The sequence below is a fragment of the Pyrgilauda ruficollis genome, unplaced genomic scaffold (assembly GCF_017590135.1).
Source record: "Pyrgilauda ruficollis isolate IOZ18807 unplaced genomic scaffold, ASM1759013v1 scaffold45, whole genome shotgun sequence".
NCBI classification, from domain to species: domain Eukaryota; kingdom Metazoa; phylum Chordata; class Aves; order Passeriformes; family Passeridae; genus Pyrgilauda; species Pyrgilauda ruficollis.
Window position 1 is genome coordinate 3,023,449 of NW_024526044.1, and position 16,422 is coordinate 3,039,870.

General features: G+C 45.6%; 1 protein-coding gene across 1 annotated transcript; it reads right to left on the reverse strand.

Moving 5' to 3' along the window:
- Window positions 1-732: 732 nt before the first annotated feature.
- NPEPL1 (aminopeptidase like 1) lies at window positions 733-14,323 on the reverse strand. The gene is made up of 12 exons (XM_041478554.1): window positions 14,138-14,323; window positions 13,180-13,365; window positions 11,861-12,031; window positions 9,249-9,338; window positions 8,509-8,590; window positions 8,189-8,331; window positions 7,560-7,637; window positions 4,971-5,071; window positions 4,226-4,349; window positions 3,702-3,878; window positions 2,950-3,060; window positions 733-1,638 (listed from the first exon to the last, which is right to left on the reverse strand). Exons 1-12 carry the CDS (start codon window positions 14,285-14,287, stop codon window positions 1,480-1,482), a joined length of 1,572 nt encoding a protein of 523 aa, XP_041334488.1. The 5' UTR covers window positions 14,288-14,323; the 3' UTR covers window positions 733-1,479.
- Window positions 14,324-16,422: the final 2,099 nt, after the last annotated feature.

Genomic DNA, 16,422 nt, shown 5'->3' on the forward strand with positions numbered 1-16,422 from the left:
ATACAGATTTCTTAAAACCCAGGTGGACCAGGGAGCCAGAACAGCAAGGGAGAAACAAACAGAGGAAGTAAGACAGTTCTGGGGTGTCCTTTTTTGTTAAGTTACATTTTGTCTACCAAATAGGGCCACACAATCAGAATGAAACATGTTCCTTCTCCCTTCTGCATTAAGCTTTCCAAGAAGTCTTTAATGAAGACTCTTGGTGTCCCTCAGTGTTGGAGCTCCAGCTAAAACCAACAGCAGCTCTCCAGAGATCCCCTCAGCAGGGAAAGGGACAATCCCTCACAGCTCAGCTTCATCTGCAGAGCAGCCAAGGGGTGCTGGGGGGGATTTGGGGGGATTTCTCACCACTGACACTGCTGGAGCCAGGAAATGCTTCCAAAGGCTGATGTGGAGCCCCAGCACAGGGACTTGGTCTCTCTGTTCCCAGCCCTGTCACTGCCATGACATCAGCTGGGACCAGTCACTTCCCGTGGGTGTCCCAGCCAAAGCAGTGCCTGGAGGCTCCCTGGCTTGTACAGAAACCCACACTGAGCACCCCTGAGTGCTGCTGAATCAAATGAAGTGAATCAGAAAGTTCTGCAGGACTGCCCCAAAGCACTTGCTGCAAGCTGTTCCTCTCTCAGCTCTGAGTGCTGGGAAAAGGAATGTGAGCAGGGTAATGATGTTGTACACAAAGTTTTGGAGCACTCAGTGTTCTCAGAAATGTAAATAACACCACAAAACACCACATGGGATATGTAAGCCTCTTTAATAATAATAAATTTATGAAGTGGCAAGAAGCCACTCTGCTTTGTAAACTGATTTTACTCAATCACAGTCCCTCTATTGTTTTCCTCATTTAACATGAATACATTCTGTAATTTGTATGTGAAAATTACATAGAGATATGTTCTGAACCCTTCTTGCTGATTTTACTGGTCAGAAGAACATTAAAACATGCAGAAACAGCACCTATAGGCCTTTTCTCAGTACATCTCCTTTGCTGCTAAGCTAAACTGTCTCTGAATAAGCCAAGTCTACAGAGTTCTTTTTCCTTGTCCTGTGTTCTGAGATGTAGTGGGGCCTGCAGAAACGTCTGATAAAACCTCACATATAATAAGTAATTCAGAAGGCTTTGTAAGCAATAGCTGCAGTTGCTTCTTCAGACTAGAGAGAGCTTCTCATGCATTAATGCACTTAGTTAAGTTTTCTGAGGAGCTCAGAGGAGGACGTGGCCTCTTCCTGATACAGTTAGTTGAGCCTGGACTCTGCACCACTGATATTGTTCAGCAACTGTGTGCACCAATAATTTAAAAAAACCCAACAAACTAAACAATACATCAGGCTGTTTTTATCAGAAACAAGTAATAAATCTTATCATGATAATAATAATAATAAAAAAAAAAAAAGGAAATTTCTGACGTGTGACATTTCATTGCTTGAGGACAGATCAGTGCAAAGTGAGGTAACCCCAGAGCCCGGCAGGGCTGGGCTGTGTCAAACCAGGCGCCGTCTCTTGGAGTCCCTCTCCATCCCTTCAGGGGGAGAGTCCCCACTGCAGCCCAGGGGGGACACCAGCTTCAGCAAAGGATCTTCAGAGGCCCCTCCAAACAGGGACAGCAACAGAGCCACGCCATAGCCAGTAGCTCGTTCACCCTAGAACAAAACCGAAACCACACCGTTCACACTTGAGCTGGATTAGTTTTCATTTGGCTGCTGATCCAACGAGAGCTGTGGTGGTCAGCAGCCACTGCCAGCCCCTGCTCTGTGCTGCTGTATCCTCACCACCACTGGAATCTGTCCCAGCTGGATTAAAATAACACATGAGAACAGAGCTGCCATGGACTTGTGGGTGGAGAGAGGCCAGCATTGTTCAGGGCAGGGGATCTCCCACCCAGCCTGAGCCTGGATTTGGAATATGAGCTGGATAAACTGAGTTTAAAAAAGAAAAGAAGCAAGTGGAGTGAATTGGCTTGGTTTTTAGGAAAAAAAAAAAAGAATATACAGAAGTTCCACCAAAAGGAACATATTTTTGGAAGGATGATCAATTCTGGTCAATCATCTTAAAACAACGTGGTTGAAAATGGAAGGCTGGGATTATTGCCATGAATAGAGACCAGGCAAGCTGTCAATGCTCACAATGATAAAGATGTCACTGATTAAAGTGGCTGTTAGAATATTTGAAAACCAAAATGAAAAATACGAACAGATGAAACTACCAAACCAAGAAACTTGCAACAGAGACGAGTCAGTGCTTTTCTAAAGGGCCTTTCTCCACCTATTTCTGTCCCTCTGAGCTGGATGGACCCAACCAAAGCTCCTGCAGGTAGCAGCAGGTGTGCTTCCCAGGTGTGTTCTCCAGGTGTGTGTGTTTCCCAGGTGTGTTCCACAGGTGTGTTTCCCCAGGTGTGTGTTCCCCAGGTGTTTTTCCCTAGGTGTGTTCCCCAGGTGTGTTTCCCAGGTGTGTTCCACAGGTGTGTTCCACAGGTGTATTTCCCAGGTGTGTTCCCCAGGTGTTTTTCCCTAGGTGTGTTCCCCAGGTGTGTGTGGTTTTCCCCAGGTGTGTTTCCCAGGTGTGTTCCCCAGGTGAGTTTCCCCAGGTGTGTTTCCCAGGTGTGTTCCACAGGTGTTTTTCCCCAGGTGTGTGTGTTCCCCAGCTGTGTCCCCCAGGTGTGTGTTTTTCCCCCGGTGTGTGTTTTTCCCCAGGTGTGTGTGTTCCCCAGCTGTGTCCCCCCGGTGTGTGTTTTTCCCCAGGTGTGTGTGTTCCCCAGCTGTGTCCCCCCGGTGTGTGTTTTTCCCCAGGTGTGTGTGTTCCCCAGCTGTGTCCCCCCGGTGTGTGTTTTTCCCCAGGTGTGTTCCCCAGGTGTGTTTTTCCCCAGGTGTGTTTCCTAGGTGTGTTCCCCAGGTGTGTGTGTTTTTCCCCAGCTGTGTTTCCCCAGGTGTGCCCAGGAGGGGCAGGGCACTCACGGCGTGCACGGGGGCAGCGATGTCGATGTGCACCCACACCCCCGGCCAGTCGAAGCCGATGTGGGAGGCAATGAAGAGCCCAGCACAGGAGCTGGGGGTGTTGTCTCGGTCCTGTGGGAGCAAAAAAAATAGAGTTGGTCTCACCAGCAGAGAAAGTATAAATGGTTCATTCTGCCTAGAGGAAAGACACTTACACAAATCTCATTCCAAGCTTAACGAATGGCCTTAAAAGAGTCTTACAAACCAACCTGACTGTAAATCCTTGACTTAGTCCCTAGCAGCAGGGTGGCCCTGCTCAATTCCCCTCCTGCCCACACTCCTTTCTGCAGTGCTTTTGGAACCTCACTGCACACTGGAACTCTCAAATGCAGCAAAAGCAGCTGCAGCAATTCCAAGGAGTCCGTCCTCAGTTTCTGGTTTCTGCACTCCCAGCTACTTTCTCTGCTGGTGATGTATGAGCTGAGGATTGCCCACCTTGATCTCCTAAAAGGTCTCCATCCAGGAATTCAGCATTCATTTAGGGCCATGTTTAAAAGGCAGGCAGCCCAAAGACACCTTTGCAGCAGGTCACCCTGTTTAAAACTGACACTAAAGACAGCCTGCAGAGCCCCAGGTGAGTACCCTGAAAACCAGGACAATGTGTCCCATTTCTAAAAGCTGTCCCCATGAAGAGCTTTCAGCAGGCCAGCTCATTGTCTACAAAACACATATTTTTATGTAATAGAGAAATTTAAAAGAAAAAAAAATCTTACTGCTACAGAGTTCTTCATATCAGCTACAGCAGAGGTAAATTCACTGAAGTGGAGCTCAGGGCAGTACACCAGAGGATGGACCAAGTCCCCACAGTTCCTGCCAGCTTTAACACAAGCCTTTTCCCACTCTTCATTATTGGTAAGGACAGCAGCATGGTATTTTCCTGTAGCAATTCCCTGGTGAGGTAAAGGACAAAATCAGGAAGAAGTCACCTTCCACTGCTCATCAATATAACCTTGTATAAAACAGGAACAGGTGCTAGAAAATAATGGTGTTAAATTTACACCCTTGTAGACTATGTGTATGACTTGAAATGGAAGCTATTTTACGGACAAGAAAATCCTGATCACCATTAACAAATCAGTTCTGGTAATTATAAATTGAACTGCAAACACAGACTACTGGCCTGCTTACATCAGCTGCTGATGTCATCAGAACACCACTTTTAATTTAAGTATGCAAAAGCAAAAAAGCTGCATGAAGAACAGAAGAGAAGCTGAGTTATGAATGTGAAGTGCTGTACCTGAGCTCCAGTAAGAGTGGCCATATCCAGAATGATATCAGCTCCAAGGTCTTTGCAGGCATAAGCGACTCCATCAGCCAGGATCAGGCGACCTTCTGCATCAGTGTTATTGATTTCCACAGTTCTGCGAGGAAGAGAGGCCATGTCACACTGGACTGCTTCAGGCTGGAAGTCAGGACTCACCTGTCTGGACTAGAATACTTCAGACAGCAGCCTCAGACCTCATGTGCTTCTCTTATTTGATTCTGTAAGTCTGTAGGGCTGCTATTCCCCAGCTCCAAGCATCCAGACAGAGCACACAAGGAAAAGGGAAAGGACAGTGCTGCCCTCGTGGCAGGCTCTACTTGTTGAGCCTGTGTGATGCTGGGATTCTACAAATTACTGCCAAAGAAGTAACATCTGTTCTTAAAAGAGATTCTGATCGATTGGTGGACTGTCTTTGCTGGTTTGTCACACAGTGCAGCTACAGATGGACACAGAAAACTGGTTCTACTACAAAAACCCCTAAATTCTGAGTGCTTTAAGGGAAGTGCAGCTCATGATATCCATGTATTTTGATGTATCTCTACATTCCCCACAGGAAAATCTAAGCACACTTAAAACTCACCACTATGGATGTCTGAAATGCAATTACCAATATTTAGGGAAGCTGATTTATGTACAGCTTCACAATCTGCATGGCTCTCAGATTAACAGAAAAATGATGTTTGTTCTGTTTATGGGAAAGGGATAGACACAATCTTACTTTCCAGAGTAAAGAACATGAATGTCATCAGGTCTCGTTGCACGTGGTCCCACTGCGTTCTCAGCCAGACAAAAAACAGCATGAAGATTGTCCTTGAACCCCTGTAACAACCAGAGGGGAGAAATGGCTTTTGATTCACATCAAGCTGATTTATTGGGACTGAAATCAGTGAGGGATTAAGACTTCTTGACAGCAATGCTACAATTTTCAAATGAAATCTGGTGGGGTTTTTGGACAGGTGGGTGGGTGTTAGTTGGGTTTTTTAGAATGTGTTGTTCTTGCTGGGAGGCACAGAGCATTTTAACCTGTTTTGTTGTGGTGTTTTTTTTTTTTTTTCTTAGCCTCCTCTCTTCTAGTTTATCTCATAATGTTTTAATTTTGGTTTAAAGTCAAGTGCTTATGTGGTATTTTAAAATGGATGATGATTCTGTTATTTATACAGCAGTTGTATTGTGTGGAGGGATTCTAGGAACAGACAGGGAGTCAGCAGCATTTAACAAATGAAAACATTGTTCCTCCTTAACTGGGATAATTAACCTTAAAAACATCAAATTCTGGGGGAAAACCTGGCTCTTAATCTCTTGATAAAAGTCTGTGGCTGAAGAAATCTGGGCTTGCTGAATCAGCTCATGTTCTGAAGTTTAAAGGGCAAAGGCATCAATCAAAACCTTTCAAAATAACAGGCAGCATTTAGAAGCCAGAAAGTAATTCCAGTTTCTAGCCCAGCTGGTGGGCAAACAGCATTGCTGGAGATGGACCCTCCCTCCATGACCCAACTATTCACAGTCTCACTGCACTTCACTTTTCTCCACCACGAGAGACATGTTGTTAATCTACTGTCAAAAAGTTAAAATATATTTCCAGTATCAGCTGCCTTTTCCTGAAGCTCATTCTGCCTGCAGCTCTTCAAAGGCAGGATTCACTATGCTAACATGCAGGATCATGTTAACAATAAAGAAATCAAAAATTTAAGTTAATCTTTTTCTCTTCTCCCTTGTGTTGGAAAGCTCACAATAGAGGAAATGCATCTTTCTAGGAAAAATCACTTGTTTAATTTTGCCATCCAAAGCCTTTTAAAATCATGATGTATAACTGCTGAACAGCATGCAGGCAGATATTTTATGAAGATGGAAAATAACCTCTGCCCTTCTTCCCACTGAGCTTTCTATCCAACACACATTTCCCACTTTAGTCTCTGTGACAAATCATAGCTCAGTGAAACCTCTTCCCCCTTTCTTCTTTTAGTCTTAAAAGCATTAAAAAAAAAGACTTGAAATAGTAACAACAAATTCTTCCCACTGCCTCTCTGAACATATTTTCTGCAGGGATGTCATTTACAGGTCTTCTCACATGAGACTGTAAAATTAGGCAGTGAGTTCATTCTTTTGTTTTTACATATAAAGATTTCTCCAGGCTCAGTTAGTCCAAACACATCACTGGCAGTTTATTCACTGTTGCAGTAATTGTGTATGAACTGACAGACCTCTTGTGCTCACATCTACTGGGACTGGGAATGAAACTTCTCTCAGTGCAGGTAATCACACACAAAACTACTCTGGAAACAAGGACTGAACCTCTGAAACAACGTCCCCCACCATGGCTATCCCAAAATCTCCCAAAGATCTACATTCCAGCTCTTGTCCCTTGCAGACCTCTGACATAACTTTTTGAAGGATTTAGTTATGCAAGGTAGTTATTCTGCCTGAGATGCAGCTCACAAATCTGTTTTCAATTTCAATTCTCAGCAGATAGCTGTGAAGTTTACAATCTTTCCACATTAAACATGCTGTGAGGGCCAAGGCACAGAGCTAGACTATTGAGAAATGGGAATTTGGCACTGATTGGCCCCTGGACAAAGCATCCATCAGATCTATGCATTAATCTGCAGCAGTAAATATTTTCTGAACTTTGGATACTCCTTGGAGGCAATAGCTGCTCTGTCAGCAAGACTCAGTCACTGGATTTGTGGAGAGGGCAGAGTTTTATTGGCAGCAGCCACTTTTCCCCAGTTTGCATTGTTAAAGTGCAATAGGAATATTTGTAATTCTTCATATTTCAATGCCTGGCTTCTTCTCAGCTCCCCCACTACTTTCTGACCACAGAAGCAAACCAACAAGCAGCTCCTGATGACACTAGAGCTGCTATTTACCCACTAGGTTAATATTAGACCTGGCACAGGATTTGGAATATAGAAAGACTTCACATCCCAGAGTCACTCATCCCCTTCTTTGCTAAGGTGACAACAGCTGCCCCAAAGCCCACAGCTTAAACAAAATCAGCACTGGATAACTCAAGTATAGACCTGATTCAAGGAACTAGAAACCACCCAGTCCACAGAACAAACTCTGAAATTCAAGGAAGACCCTTAAAAAAAAAGTCAGCACTCAAGGAATTTCTCACAATTCTCAAGATCCCAGTAAAGATGTGAAATATTTTCCTGGAATAGCAGAAAGAGCAGAGTGGCTCAAGCTCACTAAGAGCAGGGGCAGGTCAGAACTTCAGGATTAGACAGGCCTCTGTCTCTGGGAATATATCCAAGCTCCTTGGCAGTGCTGGGATACATGATATCAATTAACACATTTTACTTACTTGCTTTACAGTGGCTTTGAAGGCACCCAAAATAGCAGCTGCTCCACCACAGTCTCGCTTCATTCCAGGCATAGTAGTCTGTTTAAACAGAACCACAGAATTTTTTTTGTCTTTGAAAGAGAATTTCACAGTAATGCCTGCTAGAACCAGTGTTTCTGATGCTTCTGAGACTCTGGTTTTGACAGTGCTCAGCTGTCATCAATGCAAACAAGGAACAAGTGCCTCTGCTTATTGGTGGTCTTGGAACTGAAAGATACTAAACCTGGGCTGCTAAACTGTTAGCAAAGTAAAAAGAAAACGCTGTTACAAGTTTCACACTGAGGCTAGCTCCAATGGGTTTTGCTACTATCTTTGAAACCAGAAATTAAACATCTTTGTTCCTACTTTCTGCCCTTCAGGAGGCAAAATTTAAAGGGCAAAATATCATCTTGCTATTGAATTTTTCTGCAGTGGTCCTTGAATCCCATTTGGTCGTCTCCCCTGAGAGTTTGTGTCCATATGGATGACAACAGAGCAAGCATTTAACTCAATATAAAGGTACTTTTGTTTCCTGCAGAGATTATCTGAACTGCTTCCATCAGAAAACAACAGTGTAAGCAAAGGCAGCAGCAGAACAAGGGTTTCTGTACCTTTCCCTTGATGCTGAGTCCTCCAGTGTCATACACAATACCTTTGCCCACCCAGGCAATGGTCTGTGTGGCACCATCTGGAGTGTGGCTGAGAACTGCCAGGGCTGGAGGATGCAGAGCTGCCTTTCCAACTCCATAGATACCTGGAAAACAGAAAATTAAACCTGTGGGGAAGAAAGACTGCAGGGAGCCCCTGTGGGTATTTTCTTGGAATACTGTGGGCAATAAAACAGTTTAAAGAATGTGCAAATAAAACATCACAATGGCAAAACATTCCAGTCACCTGCTAAGAAAAAAGTGTAATACTCAACAAGATGTACCTCCAAAGCCTCTCTCCTTCAGCTCCTCATCTCGGATAATGGTAGGAGTAATCCCAAGATCCTTGCCAACTTTTTTGATTTCCTTAGTAATTCAGAAAAAAGACCACTGTCAGTCAATCATCAAGACACATTTGTGCCCTTCCACACAAATAGGTACCCAGTTAAGGGGTTTCTGTGATTTTGCATGCATACATATACAGACATTCACAATTTTGGGAGTGGTGCTGATTTTGCAATGGCCTAATTCCACTGACACATCCTTGACTTACTATGGCATGAAATATACATTCAACCTTTAGACTCTGCCAGTAAAAGAAATCTTCTGAGGTAAAGGACAACTGTTCACTCTATTGGATCATGATGTAATAGGACAGGAATAATTTCATTCTCAACAGCTTTCCAGATCTTTATGATAAAACTCATTTGGAAACATGTCAGCTGTCCCATGATTTCAGTAACTCTGGTCACCATCAGGTTTAAGACAAGAATCCAGTGCCATGACCAAATGAAGAGCTCATTTTTTCACCTTCCCAGTGCCCTACTCCAAGCTGTAAACTCTGCCTCCTTCCAATCCCGCACAGTTCTATGAAACATGAAAGGCCAAAGGAAGAGCCTGAGCACCCCTGGTTGGATTTCCTTCCCCCTGCTGACACACAGCTGAGAGACAGCAACACTGGGGCTTGATTACTGCAGTCCAGAGTTCCAATTAGCAACTGTCACCCATCAGGTGCATCACCAACCTCCAGGAAGCTGTCAGTGTTCATCTCGTTGCACGGGGTGTCCACGATGCGCGCGGCCAGCCGGACCCCTTCGGTGGCACTGGTCAGGCACTGCAAACACAAGGGAGGACACCTGAAAGGGGCTGGGCTTTGGCACAGCTCTGCATTCATCCCTCTGCAGCCAGCACCAGATGTGTGGTTCCTCTGGAGCATGTTAATGCTTAACTGCCACCACCACAGGCACAGTTAAACAATGTCAGCCAAGCTAACCATTATGTTTTGTAGGTGTCCAGCTTATTTTACTATGTGCTTTAATTTCTAAGCAACTGTATTCTTTTACTGAGCAAACTGGTGTTGAAAATTAGTATCTTTCTCCATTACCAAAGGGAGACCAAGAAGGCAAAGTGAAATGGAGGAAAGAAAGATAAGAGGCAGCTAATTCAGGAAGTCGCAATGGGCTGCTGGGGTTGGAAACCTGCAGAGATTGTGTAATCTGCAACATGGGAAACTGCAGTTTTACAGGGCAGGCAGAGTGGCTGAGGGAAATAAAATTACTGCTGTGAGACATTCTGTATGGCAGGCCCATGGGGAAACTGGAATATTCCATGTTTGTGTAAACATGCACTGTTCCCTGATTGCTGCAGCAAAATGGACTGACCCTCACCTGGACTGAGCAAAACCTAATCTAAGCAAGAGTGGACAGAATCAAAATGGTCAAGCAGCCAAGGCTGTTTCCTTACAGAAGGATCCTGCTGGCAAAAGAAGGATCATGAAGACACCAGACACCAAGCTTCAACTTTTAACACCCACGAACTAACAACCTGAAGCTGTAAGACCTGGGGGAAGGAAACTTTGTGCAAGCTTTCCAGTAGCCACACTACACTGAGGACCACACACAGCACGGGGGTGAGTCAAGATGGGTTTCACAGGAATCTGAGGTGTTGGACACTCACTCACTCATGCTGAGCTATCTGAAGTTTGGCTTGGCCAGACCAACCTAAGGACTCCATACATTTGTATCCCAGCACACCCCTAAACCTTGGCTTGCTTTGGAATGGTGCCCAATTCCCTGCAATTACTTCTGATTGCTTTACTGTCCCTGAAGGGGTAAAGACCTCCTCAGGAGCCAAGCTCTGTCTGGAGTGATTCCCTGTAAGGGCCAGGCAGGTAAAAGGAGGTGCTCTAACCCCAAGGCCAAGCCCCAGGGGAGCAGCATGACTTCCAGAAATAAGCTATGCCTGTGTTTGTGTTTCCAGAGTGCTCCAGAGAACCTGGATAATGGCAGCCTTTAATAAGTGCCTTGCAAAGCTCTGACAATCCCTGCTAGTCTTCACCATAAAATACCCTGTACGATGCACTAGGTGTAAAATACAACATGCCAAGGGAGAGGTTGAGATAAAAATGTCTTACCACATGCCTCTTCCTTGCTCTGCATTAGCTGTCCAGTGCTGGTTGAATTTAAGGGGTGCAAACTCAGCTAAGAGGAAGCCAGTAATATTTTTGGCATTGACATCAAGGGGAAAAATGGGAGGTAGAAATAATTGCAGCTTTAAGTTAAAAATAACCCAAGTGGTTTGGAATCTACCTATCAGAAGGAACTATTTTTGACACCAGCTATGCTTTTTCTGATTTGGGGCATGGAAAAATGGAGTGATCAAGAGTTGTACTCTCAGCACGCCTGTCTTTGCCACTTTGCTGAAAACTGGGCTGGCACCATTTTCTGGGGCCAAATCAGTTCACAGAGTAAAGACCAAGCACAGAGGAAAAGACACTAAAAAACCAAACACCTAAAGATGTAGTTCTATGAATTTCAAATGCAGCAATAGCATATCCTTTGTCAAATGCATTGCCAAAAGATTTAAGGGATTTCTGTAACCTCACTGACTGATCAGCTAAGGAAGTATCCATCTGTACTAAAGCACAGAACCTGGAACACTGAACAGGGAGTTCCCTAACAGATTAACTGCAAATCTTGGAATAGCTTTTAAGTTTATGGATCTTGAGGAGGAATGACCTGGCATGCCAACAGTTACCTGATGTGGAATTTCCTCTCTGAAACAGTTAAACAAGGCAAACAGTCTTTGATTTTCTGCCACCAAAAGATGACTTGGACATATTTCACTGTCGTGAACAGCTCCAAGCTGTTTTGTTTCTTAGGGTCTTGTTTCTGGCCATAGTTCTGCCAGAAAAACTCAGCCAAAGAGGTACATCAGACAGAAATAGCAGAGGCCATATGTGATCCCTGTTAAGTGACTTTACTGTGATATTCACCTGCACAGTCACACACAGCTTTTACCTGGGTAGAAAAAAGTGAGAGCCCACGCACCAAAAGCAGTGTAATATTAAAGGCTAAAACCAGAGTCTGCATTTGTGATACACGTGAGAGAGGAGACATTTTCTCTGTGCTGTTTGTTTGGTGTTTTACACCCCTGAAATGTAAATTCTGAGTAATATCCTCAGCATCTGCTGCAATAATCTGTTCAGTATTTCCACTCACAGATGCTGTGAACTGATCAAGGAACCCTGAGCTAAGATAATTACACAACACCTATTCCAGAGGCAGCTTGAGACAGATGCATTCGCCCATGCAACAAACGGAAGGAAAAGGTGACAGAAAAACCCCTAAATCTTACTTTAAGCGTTGCCACTTCCATTGGTCCGTTGTTTTGGCCAACCAGGAAGAATTCCACTGTCACAGTTTTCTTCTCTGTGCGTCTGGAGGCGCTGGAGCGGTGTGTGAACAGGGGGAAGGCCCTGGCCAGGGCACAGGCGGAGGCGAAGACTTCGGAGCGCTCACACACCATCTGCAAGAGCAGCCAGCACCAAAACACGTCACACAACACCCGAGTGCAAGGCTGCACTTAAAGGTCTGTTACCTGGGGTAGCACTGGGGAAAAGGGGGAAAAAGGAGCGGGGTGGGAAATAACATTGCCCAAGACAAACTCGTTCGTGGTGTTTGCATGGACAGAGAGGCAGTGTGAAAGCAGCCCACTGAAATGGTCCAGCTCATTTCCCGTATGGAGACGAATTACACTGCTGCAATTAGTTCATCCTTAAAAGGGAGCTGGACTGCTGTAATTATACCAGTGCAATTAACGCAGGTTAGCCTACAGATCAGGACCAAAAAAGGCATAGGAATCACCAAAATGTGCTCAAAACAAAAGTAACAAAGACAGAAATTATATGAGAATGTGAAAGCAGAAATTGTAAGAGAATGTGGCTAGTATTAACCCAAAAGTTCATTAGCAGGTAGATTATTTCTCAGAAGTTCATTATAGAAATTACCAGTGGAAAGCAGTTTCAGTTAAACATTTTCAAAGGGTAAAAATTAAGTAGAGCTCTTGCAAAAAAGTTTTCCAAGTGAAGAACACTACTAAATGTTGTCACTGACACTGACTGTATGAGTCTTCTCCAACAACCCACAAATCTGATATTAACTGGAGAACCCACAGAAACAAATAAATTTATCAGGCTCATACAGAAGATGACCAAAGAAGTCTAAGAGCTAGTGCTGCAAAGGGCTCACAGTGGAGCATTATTTGCACCAAGATTTTTAAAACTCACTGAACAACACAAGCAAGGCACCTCTCATGGGTTCTGTCATACAGACATAACACCCTCCACTCAGGCTACATCAACCTCCTGAAGCATGTGCTGACATCCCAAATCCTAGCCAGGAAAAAGCCACAAATAGTTCATTTTGCATGGGCATTCCTGGTTGAAGATGTTCCATATGAATCCAGCCTTAATTTCCTCCTGCTAATGTGCTTGAGCATGCACAAGCCATTACAGTCAGGTCTTGCCTACATGCCAGTGCAAAACCACTCATGTCAGTGTAATTATATCAGTCAAACTTGTCCACCTCCAGTCTCCTTGGAGACAGCTACAACCCGGAAAAGTCGAGAAAACACTCTCTAGACATTTCACCAGCAGCATTTCAAGAGCCACTTACAACAATACATCTGTGGACCCCCCCAGGCAGGCAGTTCCTGACCAGGCGGGTGACGAACTGCGCGGCGGACGGGCTGTTGTGCCGGCTGACCCTGGACGGCAGCGCGGCCACCGTGGCATAGTTCAGGTACAGGGGACAGCTGTCCGTGGGGTTGGGATTCAGCGTGCTCAGAGCAGACTGCCAGATCTGGGGAGAAAAGAAGGATTTAAAGACAAAGAACTGTGCCAGGCTTTCCTTCCCACCTCGCTCCTGATGTATTTAGGCACTTTTTAATGACAGGGGTTTAGGTGTTGGAGACAAAGAAATTGTACACAACAACCTCTGGAGTGAAAAGAAACAGGAAATTTGACAAAGCTGTTCATTAACCAGAAAATATAAACGTACTTTCCATTACAAGCATCTGCTTTAACCCATATGAATTACAATCTAAAACCACACTGTTTAGTGCACAGGCTGCTTCAGAGCTTTCTTAACTTGAGACAGTTTTCCTAGTGATAAATATGAGGAATGATTTACTAGCTCCGAATTATTATTTCACATAGCAATTTAATTAAAAACAAATAAAACCAAGAAGGGTAAATATTGTCTTAAGACACTGGGGAGCCCTGTATAAAAACCCCTGCCAAACATCTAGCGACCTAAAAGCCGCAATGCAAAACGTTTATCATTCTACCACAAGCCATCACCACCACTAAACAAACAGGTCCGCAGCTCCCACCGCAGTGGCTGCGGGCGGGGAGGGGGCTCTCAGCGCTCACTGCAGCCGCACCGTCCCCTCAGAGAGGGCAAAGCGCCTTTCCCCCGCCGGGGTGGGCACAAGGGCTGCGGGAGCGGCTGCCAGGGCGGCCCCGCCGCAGCAACAGGCTCGGCCCGGCCCGGCCCGGCCCGGGACGCGGCGCGGGAGCCCCGCGGGCGCTGCCGGGCTCTGAGGGGGCGCGGACCCGCGGCGCGGCCTCACCTCCTCGGTGACCCGCGGCTGCAGCTTCCCCCGCAGCTGCGCCCAGGGCAGGCGGTGCAGGTTGTGCAGCTGCCCCAGCACGAGCAGCGGGCGGCTCTGCGGGTCCGCCTCGCCCGCGCTGGCCTGGAACTCCAGCTGCACGTTCGCCATCTTCCTGCCCGGCCCGGCCGCGCCGCCCCGCCCCGGGCCCGGCCCCGGCTCCGCGGGGCGGGGACGCGCCGGTGTCGCGGCAGCGCCGGGCACGGCCCGGGCGGGCTCTGGGCACAGCGCTGGGCGAGCGGGGCTTTCCACGTGCCTTTTCATAGTGCACTTACATGGTGGATTGGGGTAGAGTAAGGTGTTTATTCCGATCTTTAATAGTTGCCAAGCGCTTCCTATTAATGTTTGGTCAGCGGACAATTATGAGAATGTGCTGATTTGGAAGGAACCCGCAGAGGTCATCGAGTCCAACTGCTGTCCTGCACAGACACCCCGACAGTCCCGGCCTGTCCCGGGCAGCGTTGTCTCCCGGAGCTCAGACAGGTTTGGTTGTGTCCATTCCAAAGGGAAGCTGATGCTCTTTGATCTGGAGCCAGGAAAGCCGGGAAGGTCTGTGCAATCTTCCACCTACGCGGGAAAAGTGAATTCTGATGCATATAATGGAAATACACCTAAAAGAAAAACAAAAAAACCCCAAACCCAGGCTGAATTCCAGAAAAAAAAAAGTTCCCTAGAGTAAGGTCTTTGAAGGGACATCACAGAAACTTTATTGAAAATAAAAGTTGTAGGAACATCTGTTGCAGAGGTCGGTCGTGCATCCTCACAGATGGGAGAGTAACTGAATACACAGGCTCCAGCTTTAACGAGTCTCTCTGCTGAGCCTCAGAAAATAACTGCTCAGGGTCCAGTTATGCCAACACCTAAGATCGGCGTGGGAGTGAGAGGACACACAGGAATTACTTCAGGATCGAGACATTCCAAAGATTCCTCCAGGCAGTAAGCTCCCAATCATTGAGTTCGAACTCTGATGTTCCCGCTGCTCTGAGAGTCCAAAACCAGCACATTCCCTGAAGCCACAGCATCTGAAATGCAAATCAAACAGTAGGAAACATTCACCTAACCCACGATCCTTTTGTTGCAGTTGAGGGCAGCAGAGGTGGGTCCTCGTGAAGGGAATGGACTGAGGAAATCAATTTTATCTACAGAAACTCCCTGTGAGCATCCCACCACCAGCAGCTACAAACATTTCTATTTGTCTGAGCTTCAGAAGAAGCTGCAGCAAGGACCTGTCTTCCAGTTAGTGATCCTCTACAAGTATTAATAGAATTAAGCCAGTAAAATATAATCTTACATGATTCATGGTAATTAATATGCAAAATTATAATGAATTCCCTGTTTTAATGAGTTTTGTTTAAGGCGGCTGTTTGGTTTGGGGTTTTTTTAAACAGTAAGCATATTTTTTTCCAACAAAATCAGTTTCACTGTAACCTATCCAAGAACGTAAGTTTTGCAAGGCTGTACCAAAAGCAGTTTCCAAACACTTAAGCAAAAGAGTTAAGACTCCTCTGTGTTGTGGTTCATAAAAACAAACCTTAAATCAATGCAATCTAGGCAGTGAACACAGCATTAAGGATAGATATTCCAATTTTTAGCACATTCCAAAAATCAGCTAGAGAAAAACCAATTCTTGCACATTAGTTTTCAGTTTCTAGAGAAAACTTGCAGTAAAAATAAATTTGCTATTACAGTGCTTTTAATACTGTCCTTTTGGGATATAATTAATTTCTGTTAACAAGTTGCAGCTCATTTTTTGCACGCTCACATGCATTTTAATGGAGAAGCTGTGTACTAGCAACAGCTTTACAGGCCATTCCCTCCAGGTGAGGAGACACAGATCCTTGGGAGTTGCTTTAGCAATGCTGTTCTGTTCTTTTGTAAGGAATCTGAGCTTCCATACAGGCTGAGAAGAATCCAGCACTCATGAAGAAGCCCCGGGCTGAGAGAGGGTCCCAGCTCTGCCTGCAGCAGCACACAGAGATTTCCAGGGCTGGGCAGAAGCGAAGGCAGGAGGCTCAGGCAGCTCCTGGAGCACCTGAGGAGGCAGCAGCTGCTGTGGCTTTTCTGGGCTTTCATTGCCCAAAGGCACAGACAGATCCCCTTTTGTGGGGATACTCCCACAAAGCACAGCATCAGGTTTGGTTGAACTGCTGCCAGTTATTCAGACTGACTCAAAGTAAGCCACACACCAGCAATTATTTAGAATCCAGCCTCTCCCGAGTTTTCTTCCTCAACAGAATCAAGCTTCA